Source organism: Schistocerca serialis, chromosome 6 (assembly GCF_023864345.2).
Source record: "Schistocerca serialis cubense isolate TAMUIC-IGC-003099 chromosome 6, iqSchSeri2.2, whole genome shotgun sequence".
Taxonomy (NCBI): domain Eukaryota; kingdom Metazoa; phylum Arthropoda; class Insecta; order Orthoptera; family Acrididae; genus Schistocerca; species Schistocerca serialis.
In genome coordinates, this window is record NC_064643.1 from 601638445 (window position 1) to 601654690 (window position 16246).

Consider the following 16246-nt stretch of genomic DNA (forward strand, 5'->3'; position numbering starts at 1 on the left):
TGTACTAACATGATTATATTATTATTTCACTGGAACAGTGGCATTCAGGTGAGACTGCACTTTTTAACTGGGATAGGCCTACATTATAGAACAAAAACACACTTTGTACCAACCTTCTGATCAGGACCCTTCAAAATTTCAGACACAGTCTTGGCAGTGCTTCCATGTGTCTTACACCAGCGCCTGGCAATTGCATCCAGCTCATCTAGTGGTTCTCCAGTCTCTTTTTCAATTTCAGTCTGAAAATAAAAAATGTACCATTTGAAGTTATTCCCTCACTTGTGTGTAAAATCTTACAAACTCTCTTATGATTCACCGAGTAAATAGGAACACAGCTGGTGAAACTAAATGGACTAAATTAATATGATCTGATTCAGTTCATTAAAAAAACCTGAAAGTCAATTTAAATTAAGAGAATCAGCCAGAGGATTGCAACCTCTTATGAAACACCATAAAGAGACATAAAAAGAAGAATCAAAAGAAAAGGAACTGGGTTCAGAGAGTGCTACTGGTTGCTTATTTAGCTAATGAAGTGATCATTGAATTTCACCTTTGATTGTTTACTATGGCAAAGGATCCACATATGGACCAAAGAGTGTGATAGCAACCTGAAACCTATTCAAACACATGGCTGAATACTTCTCCACAGCAATTTGCTTCTTTGAAATGAAGAGTGTCTAACATGATTGCCACATGATGGTTCAAATGGCTCTGAGCGCTATGGGACTTAACATCTATGGTCATCAGTCCCCTAGAACTTAAAACTACTTAAACGTAACTAACCTAAGGACATCACACAACACCCAGTCATCACGAGGCAGAGAAAATCCCTGACCCCGCCGGGAATCGAACCCGGGCATGGGAAGCGAGAACGCTACCGCACAACCACGAGCTGCGGACTGCCACATGATGTGACTTCCTCTGTATGGCAAGTAAATTTTTCAGTAGAAGAATACATAAAAAGAATATACAATATAAGTCTTGCAGATATTTCATCCCTATGTCCCATCTGCTTAATCCTCACCTGGGATATGAAAGAATAACTATTTTCCCAAAGACATAATTTGTAAAGACTAGATATGTTTTTAGTGTTCATTAACTTTCAGTATCTACATCTACATCAACATTCTGCTAACTACTATGAAGTGCATGGCGAAGAGTACATCCCATTCTACCAGTTATTAGGACTTACTCTCTTTCCATTCACAAATGGATTGCGGGAAGAATTATTGCCTTAATTCCTTTGTGTGTGCTGTAATTAGTCTAATCATGTTTGCACAACAGCTTTGGGAACAATAGGCCCTGTTTGGGGGTTTGTAACATATTCCTAGATCCATCCACTTGAAGTCTGTTCTAGGAATTTTCTAAGTAGGTTTGAATCTGTCAGTTCATCCTTTCAGAATCTTCAAGACATTCTCCCATGTGTTGAAAAAATGCGTTACTGTTCAAGCTGTCCTTTGCAACGGGTGTAAGGTACCAGTAGAAGAGTCACACCACACCTCGTCCACAACACCGGGGAATTTAGCTTTGGTAAACACAAGTGATGTTTGAGGGTCCACAAGGAAAGCTTGAGATTCCTTGTCGGAGGCTTGTAGGGTGGCCAGGTTGGATAAGTCTATGATGCGTGAAATAGTATTGATCTGCGAGAAAAAATCTGCAGTGATGTTGTCTGTGCCTTTGATGTAGCAGACATCGGTTGTGAATTGGAAGACTAGATCAAAGTGGCAGAAATGATGAGGGGGTGGGAGGGGGGGGGGGGGGGTTGCGGAAAGCATATGCAAGTGGTTTATGATCCTTGAGGATGAAGAACGAGCAACACCCCCACATTGGGGCGGAAGTGTTTGACACCCTTGTACACCACAAGGAGTTCTCTATCGAAAGTGGAGTATTTCTTTTGAGCTGTTGATAGTTTTTTAGAGAAGAAATGGAGAGGGGAAACCATGTCTGCCTTGCGTTGCTGTAGTATTGCTTCCACCTCGATGTCACTGCCATCCGCAGTGATGAACAACTCAACCGAGGGGGCGGGGCGGGTGAGCATCATGGCATGAGCTAAGGAAGTCTTCAGTGCATTGAAGGCCTGCGGCATAGGTGCAGTCCAGCAAATGGGTTTGAGTCCTGAAGTCTGTTTACCCAACAGCAAGTGTGTCAGTGGGGCCTGCACGGCGGCAGAAGAGGGTAGCTGATGGCGGTAGTAATTTATTGTGCCCAGGAAACGTCAGAGTTCTTTTTAAATAGCAGGGGGCGGCATCGACGTGATATCCTGCACGCGAGATTTGGGAGGCTGTATTCTGTTGGTGGAGATGGTGTAACCCAAAAAAAGTGATGGAAGCTGGCGCAGTTGGAATTTGTCTTTGTTGACCTCGACACTGTTGGAGTTCAAGGTCTGGAGGACTATGGATAAATAATTTTTATGTTCCTCAGCTGACTTGCTGAAAATGAGTATGTCTTCCAGATATGTAAAGCAAAACTCGAACTGTCGTAAGATGGATTCAGTGAATCGCTGCCACGTTTCCACCATGTTTTTCAGGCCGAATGGCATGAAGTTGTATTGGAACAAACCAAGTGGTGTGATAAAAGTTGTTTTAGTGATGTCTTCTGGCACTATGGGAATCTGGTGGTAGGCACGTTTACAGTCACTAATACTGAAGATTGTAGCCCACAATAACATGAGTGAAATCATGTATGTTAGGCACGGGGTAATTGTCCATGACAGTATGAGACATCTGTAATCATCGCACATTTGGAAAGAACCATCGTGTTTGAGGGTGAGGTGAATCGGTGAAGACCAGTTGCTGTCTGATGATTGCAGGATACCTGCCTCCAAAAGTTCATTAATTTGCTGCCGGGCCGTGTGCAACTTAATAGGGTTGAGGCGTCTAACCTTGTGCCTAACAGGAGGGCCAGCAGTGGTAACTATCTTGTGCATCATTACGTTAGTGACGGAAGAAACTGAGAACTGCATACGAGACTGATCATTATCCTGATGTGAAGTTTTTGGACAAGTAGGGCGCAACGAGGCATAGCCGTTAGTGTGAGTGGGAAAAGGCAGTCCGGAAATCACATGCCCCGGCTGCGCATGCAGCATGGAGCAGGTCAGAATGCATGGTGAGTGTCTACTTTCAGCGGGCGAGAGCGGCGTTGGCGTCACGCGTGGAACAGCAATGGCCACCGAGTCACGTGGCTGGTGCACGAGAGAGGGAGAATGTTTATCAACACGCGGGGTGGCTGCTTGTGCAGTGTGTGTGGCTGCGTCGCACATGTGACTGTCATTAGAAGCACTACTTGAAACGCAAGGCACTGAACGTGGCAAGCGCGTTGGGGTGCGGAGTCTTCCGGACGCGAATCGTCACACGCAATTAATGTGTTTGGACTAACCTGATGAGTGTCCAAGCTGATGTTGGCTGGAGAAGCTCAATTAGGTGGCAGAACTGTGGACTGCAGTTTTAGCAGTGAGTTACGAGCCGCGACGAGCTCATTGTAGGTGTGTGCGATGCATTGTTTCAGCTCAGCATTGTCCCGGTGGAGTTGTGCCGTGGAGTCATATTCTGACAGTAGATTAGTTACACAGGTCACAGTGTCACCTGGGAGGGCAGAGCACTTGTATACTAACTCACATATCACAAGAGAAGCAGAGTGGGGAACGTAAGTGTGGGAGCACAGTATCTGAGTGTTAGTGGGATGGTGAAGCGCTGAGACAGTTGGTAATGGGAGAAAAAATCCATACCGAGAATTGCTTCATCAATGTCGGCAATGTAGAAAGCCCACGGAAAACACAGAGAATGAGATGGGTGTACCAGTGCCAGAGTCTGAGGATTGTAATGTTGATGTGTTGATAGCTCGTAGAAGTGACCTCATCAGTGAAAAAACGGGGGAGCCATCGATGTAGGTATTATAGACACATCAGCACCAGTGTCGACTTGGAAAGTGAGCCGTGACGAAATGTCAGTCACATACAAACGACCACTCAGCAGGACGGACGAGTGGACAGAGTTCAATCTATGAGGACGCCCGTGAGGTTCCCCACAGGGCTCTGCATCTTTTAGGTCCTGCAGTCGCCGTTTGGATGCTGGCAAGGTAACAGGCAATTCTTAACACCATCGCTGAAAACCTTGTGGTACCAGCAGTATGGATGAGCCAGATGTGGTGGTGGTGGTGACTATGGCAGTGGAGGAGGTTTTTCCTCGTTGATTTGTTCAGGCATGTATACCGGCACGTATGGTGTGTGGGCGATCTTGGAGTACTCGGACAGTGCAGAGGCAATGTAGAAGGCATGAAGGCAGAGCGAGCACATCCTTTGCAAACAGACGGCCAGTACACTGGAGCAGTTTTGCCAACTAGTACTGTGTGGTGAGCTGGCTGGCGTTGTCGCAGCAATGAATACAGTTGGTCTGTGATGCGGAGACAGAGCCGATTGACTCAAAGGAGTGAGGCAGCAGGTGGATTTGTAGGTCAGTAGGCAACTTGGCAGACCACACTGCCGACAGGGCGACGTCCAGCATGGTAGGCTCACTCACAAGTAACCGAAGGCAGTGCCAGAGCTGTGATAGGGTTTGGTGCCCCAGGTGTTCCTCATACAAGATCTCGATGATTAATTCTTGTGGTGAGCAAGTGATTCATTCAATGATCGTCTTCTTTGCAAACTCGTATTTTGATGGAGGTGGTGGCAAGAGAAGTAGATCGCAAGTTAAGTATGAATGATCATGCAGGTGCATGATGAGACACAGGAATTTAGAGTTGTCGTCAGACATGTGATGCAACTCGAAAAGATACTCGACAAGCACAAACCATTGATCTGGGTTGTCCTCGTATAAAAGGGGCAGCTTTGGCAGACAACTTGGAGGTGGGGATGAAGGCGGCTTCGGTGTCTCTTGGAAAATCGTCTGGTCCATGACGGGAGAGACTATATGGCAGGCCGGCGCAGTAGTCGTGAGTGTGTTTCTGGCGAAAACAGCCATAGCAATCACGAGTTGCATTGTCCTTGATGTGTTGTGAAAACACCAAGCAGCTGACAAGGTCAGTACCGTGGGAACAGGTGGTTGCGCGGTAGGCGTTGGGGTCCCGTAAACTGGGCCGTACGCTACAAGCAGTGATTTGAATTGACCCACCTCGGAAATAATGCGGAAGGCCAGCACGGCAGGCGGGAGATGAGCAGCTGGGCCAGAAATCAGGACGCCCTGCGAGTTCGAGGGGGGGGGGGGGGGGGGGCAGGAGGACAGGGGTTTGGTAAGTCGTATGACAAAAGATTTAGTTCTCCACATTCACTGAAGACACGCCCCATGAGGTCAGACTATAAATGACCAGTGGAACTTGCGGAAAGTCACTTCGGTGTGGTAAGACACCATTGGGCCATTGGAAGGTGAAACACCGAATGATGCACTCGAACTGACGTGGTCGAAAACTTGAGTGACCTGTCTGGGGGATGAGGATGAAGAATTGTGTGCATTAAAATGTCCTTGATTAGTCTGCAAATGAGGCAAAACTGGACCAGGCTGTGGTTGATAGTGGCCAGGTGTGTTTGCGGTTATGGCGGCACTGCATACGGCACCACAGTAACTGTCATTGTGGCCCATTGAGAGTCAAAGTACATGCGAACAAAGTATTGGGTGAAGCGGCCATGGCGGCGTGCACATAACCTGTTGATGCTACAACACCTGTAGCGGTAGTTGTGGAAGACGTGCAAACTTCAGGGTCATCAGTATGGGACCATGGTGCATGTAGAGGTATACTGAATGAACTGTCCCACAGATATCTGCACATGCATATATATTTCCACAGTAGTGGTATGCACGTACACAGCAAGAGGCATAAATGCAGACTGTTAGAATAACATGGCGGCTCGAATGTCCAATCTCAGTCAAAGATCAAGTTGTTCATGGTTGATATGACCTATCGATGCCACAAACTCATGGTCACCACAGTAGCTTCCACCCCCCCCCCCCCCACACACACACACCCACCCACTCCACCCCCCACCATATCAATACATTTGTTAGATAACTGCCTCTTTCATCAATGTATACTCTTCATTTTGTAAGGTGCTGAATTTGGTGATTAATTTAATCTGGTATACTTCCTTATTCTTAATGCAGTAGTTTGCTATGTGATTGTAATTGATTTCGTTGCATATTTGTGCTTTTTCCATAGACAATTTTGTACACATTGTGACAACATTACTCCAATATGTTATATAAGCAGAAATAATCACACTTTGTTCAATGGTGCATGATACACCATAAACCACTTGTCCACATTAAGGGCAAATTTAGGTATGTTGTATCCAAAACAGAATTTTCATTGTTGACCTCCTTTGTATAAGAGCTTACATCTGCTAGAGGGATCAGCTTTTTTCTTTGTTGGTGCTGTTTTTACTGGAAAATGTTTCCAGTTCTTAACTTGAGACCTAGGTGAGCTTTCTGCTTTGCTTGCCTACATTGGTTGTCAGGTAGAGCAATATTCTAAAGGGGCTACTCTAAACTCAAGTTCTGTGAACTTAATTTTTTATGCTCCTGGATTCAATATGTGTTATTTGTGGATTGCTATTTCTAGTAGGCAAAAATAAATCTTCTCACATCCATTGATATATTTTCTTATACAAGTGAATATGAAGATAAATGCTGATTGTGTAAGTGAACTCTATTCGTTCCTTAATTATAATCTACGCAATAATTAGGTCTGACCTTTGTTTCTCCGCTTTGACTGACCCAAACTTTTCTTTTCATCAGCCAATTTCACAATCAGAATATTACTGGTTAATGTAAGTGTAAGTTATTTTCTCAAGACAGCTGCATTGAATTGGAGTGGCCTATTTTTCTTTGTTAGTCATAGAACCAAGTGTGCCGATCTAGCAGAGGCTGAAAAAGTTGCAACATCATCTGCGTAAATAGTTCTCCATTTCTCACACAGAGCCTCATCCATTTTCAACACAATGTGTTCACTTGTCAGAAATTTGATGATCCCCACATTATTTTTTTCTTCTGTGCAGCTTACATTTTAAACTCATTGCAATGCCCATTATCTGAAGCACACAGTTTATGTACCATATCTGGAAGTCACTGCCAGATTCTGTTAGCCTTTTCCTCAACTTAATCAGACTTTCATCAATGCAAATATTTTTGCCTTGAAAGTATTCTCGAAAACTGTCAAGTGATAATTGTGCTTATGCCTCTGGTTTATTCTTGTGTGTTTCTGGGGAATAGGTGGGAAAGTGTGAATATGTGGAGATCGATGTGATTTACTTAATGGCATTGTTTCAGCAAAAACTGGTGGCTCAATTATTTTTCTTTTCAACCATTTACCTTGAATGGAACTTTTTCTTGCATGTGACTTGAGAATACAGAGAACCAAGTCCTGCTTCATATGATGAATTGTTACACAAAAATTAATATTTTTATCGTTATTTTAATCTACAGCTGCATCTTCTGGTATTTTGCCTGCATAATAATTCATTTCCTTTGTAATGATGTTGAAACAGAATGCTGCAAGAAATTACTATATACTTGGAGCTTTGAAGTATTCTGTCCCAGGTAACATAGAAATATGGAATCCACTCTGTATCTGAAACTGTTGTAACTGCGACCAGGATGGTCGCGGGGTAGCACTGATGGAAGGCGCGGCGGGACTCGCGGAGAGGCCTGCAAACAACAACCCAATGGAAAAGGATGGACATGACCAACGTAGGACAGAACGAATACGACAAGACCGAACAACAGAGTCACAAGGAAACAAACTCATACACGAACCAGGAAGAAAGCAGTCTAGCGCAAGCGAGGTGTAAACTGACGTAAGCGAGATGAGATTGACTGGATGAGTGAGTGGCCAGTGCTTAAGTACACTATCGGGGGCACCGCTATTGGCCGCTGGGACCGTGTGTTCCACTGTGGTGTCCCCACACTAAAAGTGGGCCAGGCGGCATGCGCTGCCACAGCTTATGGTGCTGAGACCTCTATGGGTCTTCGACATCCATGACGTCTGGCGCAGATTCAAATTCCATGCCACACAGCATGTGAAATGCAACTCGCATTTTTCTCACATGACATGTTGAAAAGTTTTGGATCAAGGCAGTCAGGTAGATTCTGTATTTCTTGATTTCTGAAAAGCATTTGACTCGGTACCACACCTATGCTTATTGCCAAAAGTACATTCATGTGGGGTAACAAGTAAATTTAGGACTGGGTTGATGACATTGGTAGGGAGGATGGAGAGTCATTCTCAGATGTAGGAGTAACTTTGGGTGTGCCACAGGAAAGTGTGTTGGACCCATGCTGTTCACATTTATATCAATGATCTTGTATGCATTATTAATAGTAACATCAGGCTTTTTGCAGATGGTGCAGTTACCTGGAATGAAGTACTGTCTGAAAGAAGCTGCATAAATCCCCAGTCAGATCTTGATAAGTGGTGCAGAGGTTCACAACTTGCTTTAAATGTTCAGAAATGTAAAATTTTGCACTTCATAGAATAGTATCCTATGATTGTAACATCACTGAGTCAGTATTGGAATCAGCCAACGCATACAAATACCGTGGTTAACACTTTGTAGGAATATGAAATGGAATGATCACATAGATTCATTCGTGGGTAAAGCAGATAGTAGACTTCATTTTATTGGTGTAATGCTGGGGAAGTAGAATCAGTCTGCAAGGAAAATTGCTTAAAAATTACTCGTGCAACCACTTCTAGAATATTGCTTTAGTATTTGGGACCCATACCAGATAGGACTAACAGGGGATATTGAACATAAACAGAGAAGGGCAGCATGAATGGTCACAGGTTTGTTTGATCCATCCAATCAATCACAGAGATACTGAAGGAACTGAACGGAAGACTTTTGGAGGTAGATGTAAGCTATCCAGAGAAAGTCTATTAACAAAGTTTCAAGAACCGGCTTCATGTGATTACTCTAGGAATATACCACAATCCCCTGTGTATCACTCACATGGGGATTGTGAAGATAAGCTTAGAATAATTACTTCATGCACAGAGGCAAACAATCATTCTTCCTGTGCTCCATATATCAATGGAACAGGAAGAAACCGTAATAACTAGTACAATGGAACGTACACTCTACCATGCACCCCACAGTTGTTTGCAGAGTATAGATGTATATGTAGATTGTTTTCACTTCTTGATCATCAGCTGACTCACTGTAATTATTTTCTTATGTACATTTGAACTACAAATTACAGACTAAAACTGCTTACTTGCATTTCGCAAAGACACATAGAGTGCCAAGTATTGACACAATTTCAGTACTACTATGAAGATTGTTGGTAAAACAATTAGCTACAAAAGAGCTATATCTCTCTTTAAGTAATGTGGTGGCTGCAACTGTCACTGCATCCTAATAAATAGAAATTTGGAAACCTTCATTGTATCCAGACTGCTTGAATGAAGTCTCGTAATCCAGATTTGTGAATTCCTGCCTGGCGTATCTCTTTTTTTCCCCTCCCCCACTAGGATCATATCCAAAGATCACCACTAATAGCTTTCCACAGTTCGTATCCTAATTATACACTAAAATTTCCTGTTGACCTCTTTTAGTGGGATTTGTTGTCATTTATAACCTTTTGTAGGTAGTCATTCAGATAATATTTTCCTCATTGATAAGTGGGCATATGGGTGCACGAATGTAAATGATTTCCGTGCAGTGACTTTTGTTTATTTTTACAAGTCTTACTATTCTACCTGAGGAGTCTTCAATACCTGCAATGCAGTTTATGATTTTCATGTTCACAATAAAGCCCATGTCTTAAATTCCTTCCTGCTCTGTCACTCTGTAATACAGTATATGTCTTGATTTTAATTCTGTTTGCTCTTCAGTGTTTCCCCAACCCACCTGACCTTATTTAATTCTTCGTCTAATTCCACAGGAGTTCTGCAGTTGTCCTTAAGTGAGAAGTATTAGAAGCAGCTGAGGTTCTAAGGCCAATTTTATTATGTATTAGCCAAGATGTCCATCAATATTTGTCCCTCATGAATTAATTCATTGACATTTCCATCTTATGGGTACTAAAAGCTACAGTGTGAATGACTGGACTGAAAATTTGGATCTGCTTTTGTTCATTGACGTATAATTTTGATCCCTGCTAACAGTTTTTAATGTTCACCTTTTCTGCTCTAGGGAACGATATCACTTACTAATTATTTTCTCTAACCTGGTGTAAAAATAATTATTTTATGTAGATCAGAATACACAGATACCTTCATAGTAATTAATACACTCAGAAATTTTCTCCTCTCTCCAATGATAACAGCATGACTAATGCATGGAAGTTCTGTTTTGAGTGTCTGTTCAAGCAGCACTGGAGGCACATTTTCTCCACCTGCGGTGATGATAAGTTCCTGCAAGGAAAAGAAAGTCCAGGTTTTTGCATCATCAGATTCCTGTAAATGTAAAGTGCATAATGAAAAGTATTCTCAAAACTAAAAAGAAAAATCCATCACATAATCTTTTCTTTAATCTCAACTTTTCTTTAATCTCAAGATTTGTAACACAAATGTACTGTGTGAAAAGTAAGTCAAAAGTTAACCAGAGAATAAAGCAGAATCTTTCCTTATGGGTAACTAAATTTTGTGCCATTTAGTAGAAGAAATAGCCATCTTTGTAGCCCAGTGATCAGCCTGTCAGACTGCTATGTAGAGGCCATGTTTGATTTCCAGGCTGCTAAGGATTATTCCTTGATGGTAGGGCTGAAACAGGGTGCACTCAGTCTCGTGATGCCAACTGAGGAGCTACTTGAGTGAGAGGTACCAGCTGGGAGGTCTGGGAAATAGTCACCAGCTGGGAGAGCAGTTTGCTGACCCCACACTCCTCCATCCCACATCCAAATGATGCCATTGACAGAGAATGATAAAGTACAGTTTGGCCCAGTGGGGACTGTAAATTAAGCTTTACCTCCAGTTTGAACTAGTAAAATAAGTTACTTTTTTCAGTTGTTCATTTTATTTCTGTTACATAAAATTTAATCTCATCTCCCCTTTCCTCGTCCGGTTTTAGGGTTTTCCATAGTTTCCCTAAATTACTTCAGGCAAATGCTGGTGAAGTTCCTACATTAAGGCCACTGTCCCATCCTTGTCAAACTAGGCCTGCCTGTGGATGTGAATTGCATTATTTTCATTGTTCTTAAATTGTAATACAACAACATGTCCCATACCTTTGTAAATGTGATGTACAGATGAATACCACTACTACTACTACTACTACTACTATTACTATTACACAATGAATATAAATGAAGGTCAGTAATTTATTTTCACTGCTGGTTTGCCGTTTTAACCATGAATGTTATTATTTTGATTTTGTTAGGAGCTAACAATTTACTAAAAATAAAACCAATAGAAAGTGCAAACAACTTGAGATGAATGTTTTGTGAGGTTACATCACAGATAGAGGAATACATACAGATACTCACCCAGTTCATTTGACACGTACAGGTTTTTAGAAAATGGACTGAAATAAAGTGGTATTTGGAACATTGATCCGTAAGTAAGGTAAAAAAAAGTGTGGAGATGGAATAGTTAGTATGCATTTACTGTGAATCTTTTAATTTGAGTACATATGATATGTGCATGCCAGGCAGAAATGCAGATATGAGAGAGCAAAGGAATAATGAGACTAAATTAAATAGACAGAATATCTTTAAAGAGCATAGCTCAGAGATAGCAATGTGAATGAAAGGAATATATCCAACTAACTGTAAGACAAAAAAAGATAGAATCACAGTGCTTGTTATTATTGAAGTACACAGATTAACTGATGGAAGAGATGAAAATCAGCATTGGCAGCATATATTCATATGTAGTCATATTTTTCTTCTTTGAGTAAATATTTTATCAATTTCAACTCCATTATTTTACAAAATAAATGTTTATGACAACAAGGAACAAAAACACACACCAGTGATTCATAAAAAATTTAAGTTAATGAGTTTGCTATCAGTTGGTGAATAACTCAACAAAATTCATAGGTCAATAAGCTCCATCTTGTAACATTCACATAATGGAATTACGCCAGCTGGGAATTTGAAAAGAGACAATCAGCCAATCATGCCAATGAAAATTCATGAATCACACCTTTTCCTTCTCATCAGCAGCTTTCCTTCTTTCGTTTTCCCGTTTATATTCTTTATTTTCATAGCAGAGCCTCTTATTGACATTTTCTGCCATTCCGTTTCCTCTCCCTATACTCTTTTCCATTGTCAAGTATCTTCTGCATTAAGCTCTTATCTTTGATCCATCCATTCCAGCAGCTCAGTATTATCACTTTATTAGCACATTGTTCCATTCTGCTCCTTCACAGCACCACCTACCTGTTTACCTCTTCTAAGCCAGGCTTGGTTATGTTTCTGGTATCCTCTAGCACTTGTATGTGTTACTCACAGTTTCACATATTTCCTGAGGACGCAGTTTCAGAATCCCCAAGATTAAGATTTGGCATTCATCCTTCATTTTAATAAATACATAGAATAAAATATATGTCTGGCTGTACTACACCAGTTTCAGTATACTTTGTCCCACAATGCTCCCATCATTCATTTTGATTTAGACAGGAAATACTTGTTTATGTATGAGACATTTCACTTACAGGATCAATTAAGTCTCACAAGCAGTTCTAGTATGCAGTTTGAAGAAGTAATCAGATTTAATGCCAACAAATACATTCATGGAATGTGACGCTGTGTATAACACATTTATACAAAAGCAGTGTAGATGTTATACAAACACCATATCAACCTTTCCACCCAAGCTATGATTTACTAAAAGATATATCTGTAAACAACAATAGTCTATCAAGCTTTCATATATTAATAAATTAAAATAAAATACATTAATTACCTTGAGACGTCCTGTAATATAAACAAATCCACTTTCATCAATGGTTCCCAAATCACCAGAATGTAACCAACCTTCTTCATCAATAGCTTCACTGGTCTTTTCTGGATCAGATAGGTACCCCATACACACATGTCGTCCCCACAAGCATATCTGCAACCATAGAAAGGTTTCATCAGTGTGTTGTCCAGTACAATCTTATCTTAAATTTTTTTCTGGGTGACGATTATGAAATTTTCACTGAGTTACATTACCTCCCCCTCTCCTTCCTCATCTTCATTATGCAATTTGGTTTCCAGACCAGGTAGTGCTTTTCCAACACTTTCTAGGCGGAAATTCCTACTCATAGCCAAAGTATGAGGGCCTGAGCACTCTGACATGCCAAAAACCTTGATTGATGAAAATGAATAGAGTTATTAAGTGCAGTTATGGAGATGTTTATCCATATTGCATGCATAATCTATTTCTTTGATTAAGCTAGCTTTCTCTTTACTGTTATGCTAGCTGCTATTAGGAATTTTGAAAATACTTACCTCCATCACAGGTATGTCAAGGCTCATCAAATATTTCTTAACATCATTGGAAAGTGGTGCAGCTGCTGAAAAGAAATTCTGGCATCTGTCAAATCCCAGAAGACGTTTCACTTTCTTAAACACAAGCATGCTGGCCATCATATACCAGATTGAGTTATAGTGAACCCTGCAAGGATGAAACTTATTGGCAAAATATGTTTATCTCTAGTATAGTCTCTTAAAAATCAGTGTTAAACTAAAAGCTATGCACTATTTATGATCAATATAATGCAGAGCTAATGGTGTCAGTCTCAAGTAGTACAGTTAGTGCATGCTGTCCTGAATTGTCCAGAGTTGGTGGTCATTTGTGCCTGAGGTGTGCTTGCTTGTTTGTATGAATGGCATGTGTCTCTCTGTTTCTCTTTTGCTGATGAAGGCTGTGTCCAAAAGCTTTGCATAAGTGTCTTTTAATTGTGCTTGTCTGCAACTTAGTGTCTTCTTTACAGTTAGTAGCAATCTATCTTATCCTACATATTTGAGTACAGTTTCATAGATTTAACACTCGGCACTGAAGATAAATGAATGAATGTTCTAATGAAATATTGTGATTATCATAAAATTGACAGAAACAACAAATAGTACAACCATAAAGTTAAGTTTATGTACATACTATATAACAATGTATCACAATGGGCAAGAAGAAAAGACAAGATCAGGGTGATTTTTCTAAATGAAGACCAACTGTAGGAAATAATCCCTGAGGAGCAAATATAAGCTATATGGCTAGAAATGCATGGAGTGTATACTACAAGGTATTTATTAATTCATCATGCCTCTAAAGTACAACACAGTCCACACCATGTTGTGATGAGAACGTTGTTAGAAAAGGAGTTCGAAGTGGCCTCCACAGGACTCTGCTGCAGTGACAGAAGCAAACATTCAAATATGCAGTCCTGCAACCAAATGGTGTCACAGGCAGCATGAATGCATTGTTCCATTGTCTGCATATCTGGAAGGGACTCCACATATGTGATCTTTTTCAGGTACCCCAAAAAGAGAACTCTAAAAGATTGAGGCCCAGTGACTTGGTACACCATGTGACCAGACTAGCTATTGCAGTTACCTTGAGATCCTTTCCCCATACATTCTGAGCAGAAAAGTTTTATTTTAAACCATATTTCTATAAAGAAGTGTATTTCTTGAGACTTTCTTCTGTAAAAATCAAAATGAGATGTTCATTTGTTCAGCAGTTACACTAATTTCAAATATGGTTAAAAACTGGCCATTCAGAAATGTGTCATGGTTTATTTTATTATTTTCAAGAATTCTTCTATGAAGCTAGAACAGTTATAGAGAAAACAGCTTCAGTGTTGTTTTAAGCATGTTTCTATTTCCTGCCATACACTTTATTTCACTAGACATATTATGAGTGAATATCGTGTTGAGGGGAATTACGGCTGCCCTGCTTTCTTTGCCATATGAAGAAATAAGCCTTTTGACACAGTGGGACATATTGTGAAAAAGGGACATATCCTCATGGCTGTGTATGTCCACACTTTCACCTGCCTTAGCACTGTTGTTCAGGACTGCTGGAAATGTCAGAAGCACATGTCTTGGGCAAAAGAATAAATTAATGACTGTGGAATATGGCTAGGTGAATGGCATGTGTTTAACTTTGAAGGTATCAGCGCACTATGTGTAGCAGCTTTTGAAGACTGTGTAGTAAAGGAGACCAAAATAATTAGAACCAATGATTTTCTTGTAGTGACTAGAGTGGTGCAAGAGCTATTACTGGTGGCAATATGTGACATTTGCATCCCTCAGAGAGATATGCACTTGAATGCAGAAAGGGACAAGACACTAGGACTTTGGGTATACCCTCTTCCCACTGTATTACATTACACTTGCAAACTTAATAGTGAGAGTAGAACAAACTGCTCAGTTGTGATGGTTTTATGAGGAGGAAACAGATATCATCCTGACATTTCACTTGAATAGGATGGAGTGAATTTCATTGAAATGAGTTCCTCAGAATGCTGTCAAGTATGCTTGTCATGCTACAGTTTTGTGTGCCTCATGGTTTGTACTCTTTTAGCTGAATGTAACATATCAATGAACTTTGTGAGTGATGGTGTTGCAGTAGAACCATTATTTACTGTACACCAATATCCCTTCGCAAAAAGAAACTACTTCTCCTGAGATCCAATATTGTCACTGTTATGTTACCGGTAATACCATTTTATTACCTGTATGAGCTAAATATACTGTAAAATTTTTCATTTTTTCTGTAAATCACTTAGCAAGTGTAAGTATAAAAGCAAGAGTCTTTTAAAAATACACCGTTAGCAGAACAAGAAGCATTTACCCATTCATTAAGTCAAGATTGTGCTGTATTCCTTGGCTCTTGGCCCATGATGCTATTGTTTTCCTTATTCCAGTTGTTTCTGCTCCAACTTTTGTCATCTGCTCACTAATTTTTTCCCAGACTCGAGGCACACCTACAAATTGCGTGGGCCGAACTTCTTTCAGAGTTTGTATCAGACTCCCCTACAGACAAAGAAATAAATTAAGAAAATAGAATTTGTTTCACGCTATATAAGCAGCAAATAGGAAAGCCTTTGCAATACCTACCTTGAGAGCATCTTTATCTGCAAAATAAACTGCAACTGCATATGACATGCTGACATAAATATCCACAATCTGCAACAAAAAAGGATCAGACTTCCAAACTTTGTGTTCACAATGAGAATGAGGGTATGTCTCATTCATTCATTCTGTCATTTATTCACATGTTCTGAAAATCCCATCATTCTGGGGAAACTTCAGGGGTCTTCTACAACACTACTCACTTCACCTATACTCTTGAAATAAATAGCAATTGCAGTAACTTACACAGTAAAGCA

General features: G+C 40.7%; 1 protein-coding gene across 1 annotated transcript in view; it reads right to left on the bottom strand.

Annotated features, from left to right (window-relative positions):
* The window catches only part of LOC126485156 (very long-chain-fatty-acid--CoA ligase bubblegum), a 181954-nt gene that overhangs the window by 16297 nt on the left and 149411 nt on the right, over positions 1–16246 (bottom strand). The window contains exons 9-15 of the mRNA XM_050108827.1: positions 15975–16043; positions 15709–15890; positions 13365–13530; positions 13086–13220; positions 12835–12984; positions 10201–10341; positions 114–239 (exon numbers count right to left, since the gene is read on the bottom strand). Of these exons, the coding sequence (XP_049964784.1) occupies positions 114–239; positions 10201–10341; positions 12835–12984; positions 13086–13220; positions 13365–13530; positions 15709–15890; positions 15975–16043 (969 nt within the window). The remainder of the gene's footprint in view (positions 1–113; positions 240–10200; positions 10342–12834; positions 12985–13085; positions 13221–13364; positions 13531–15708; positions 15891–15974; positions 16044–16246) is intronic.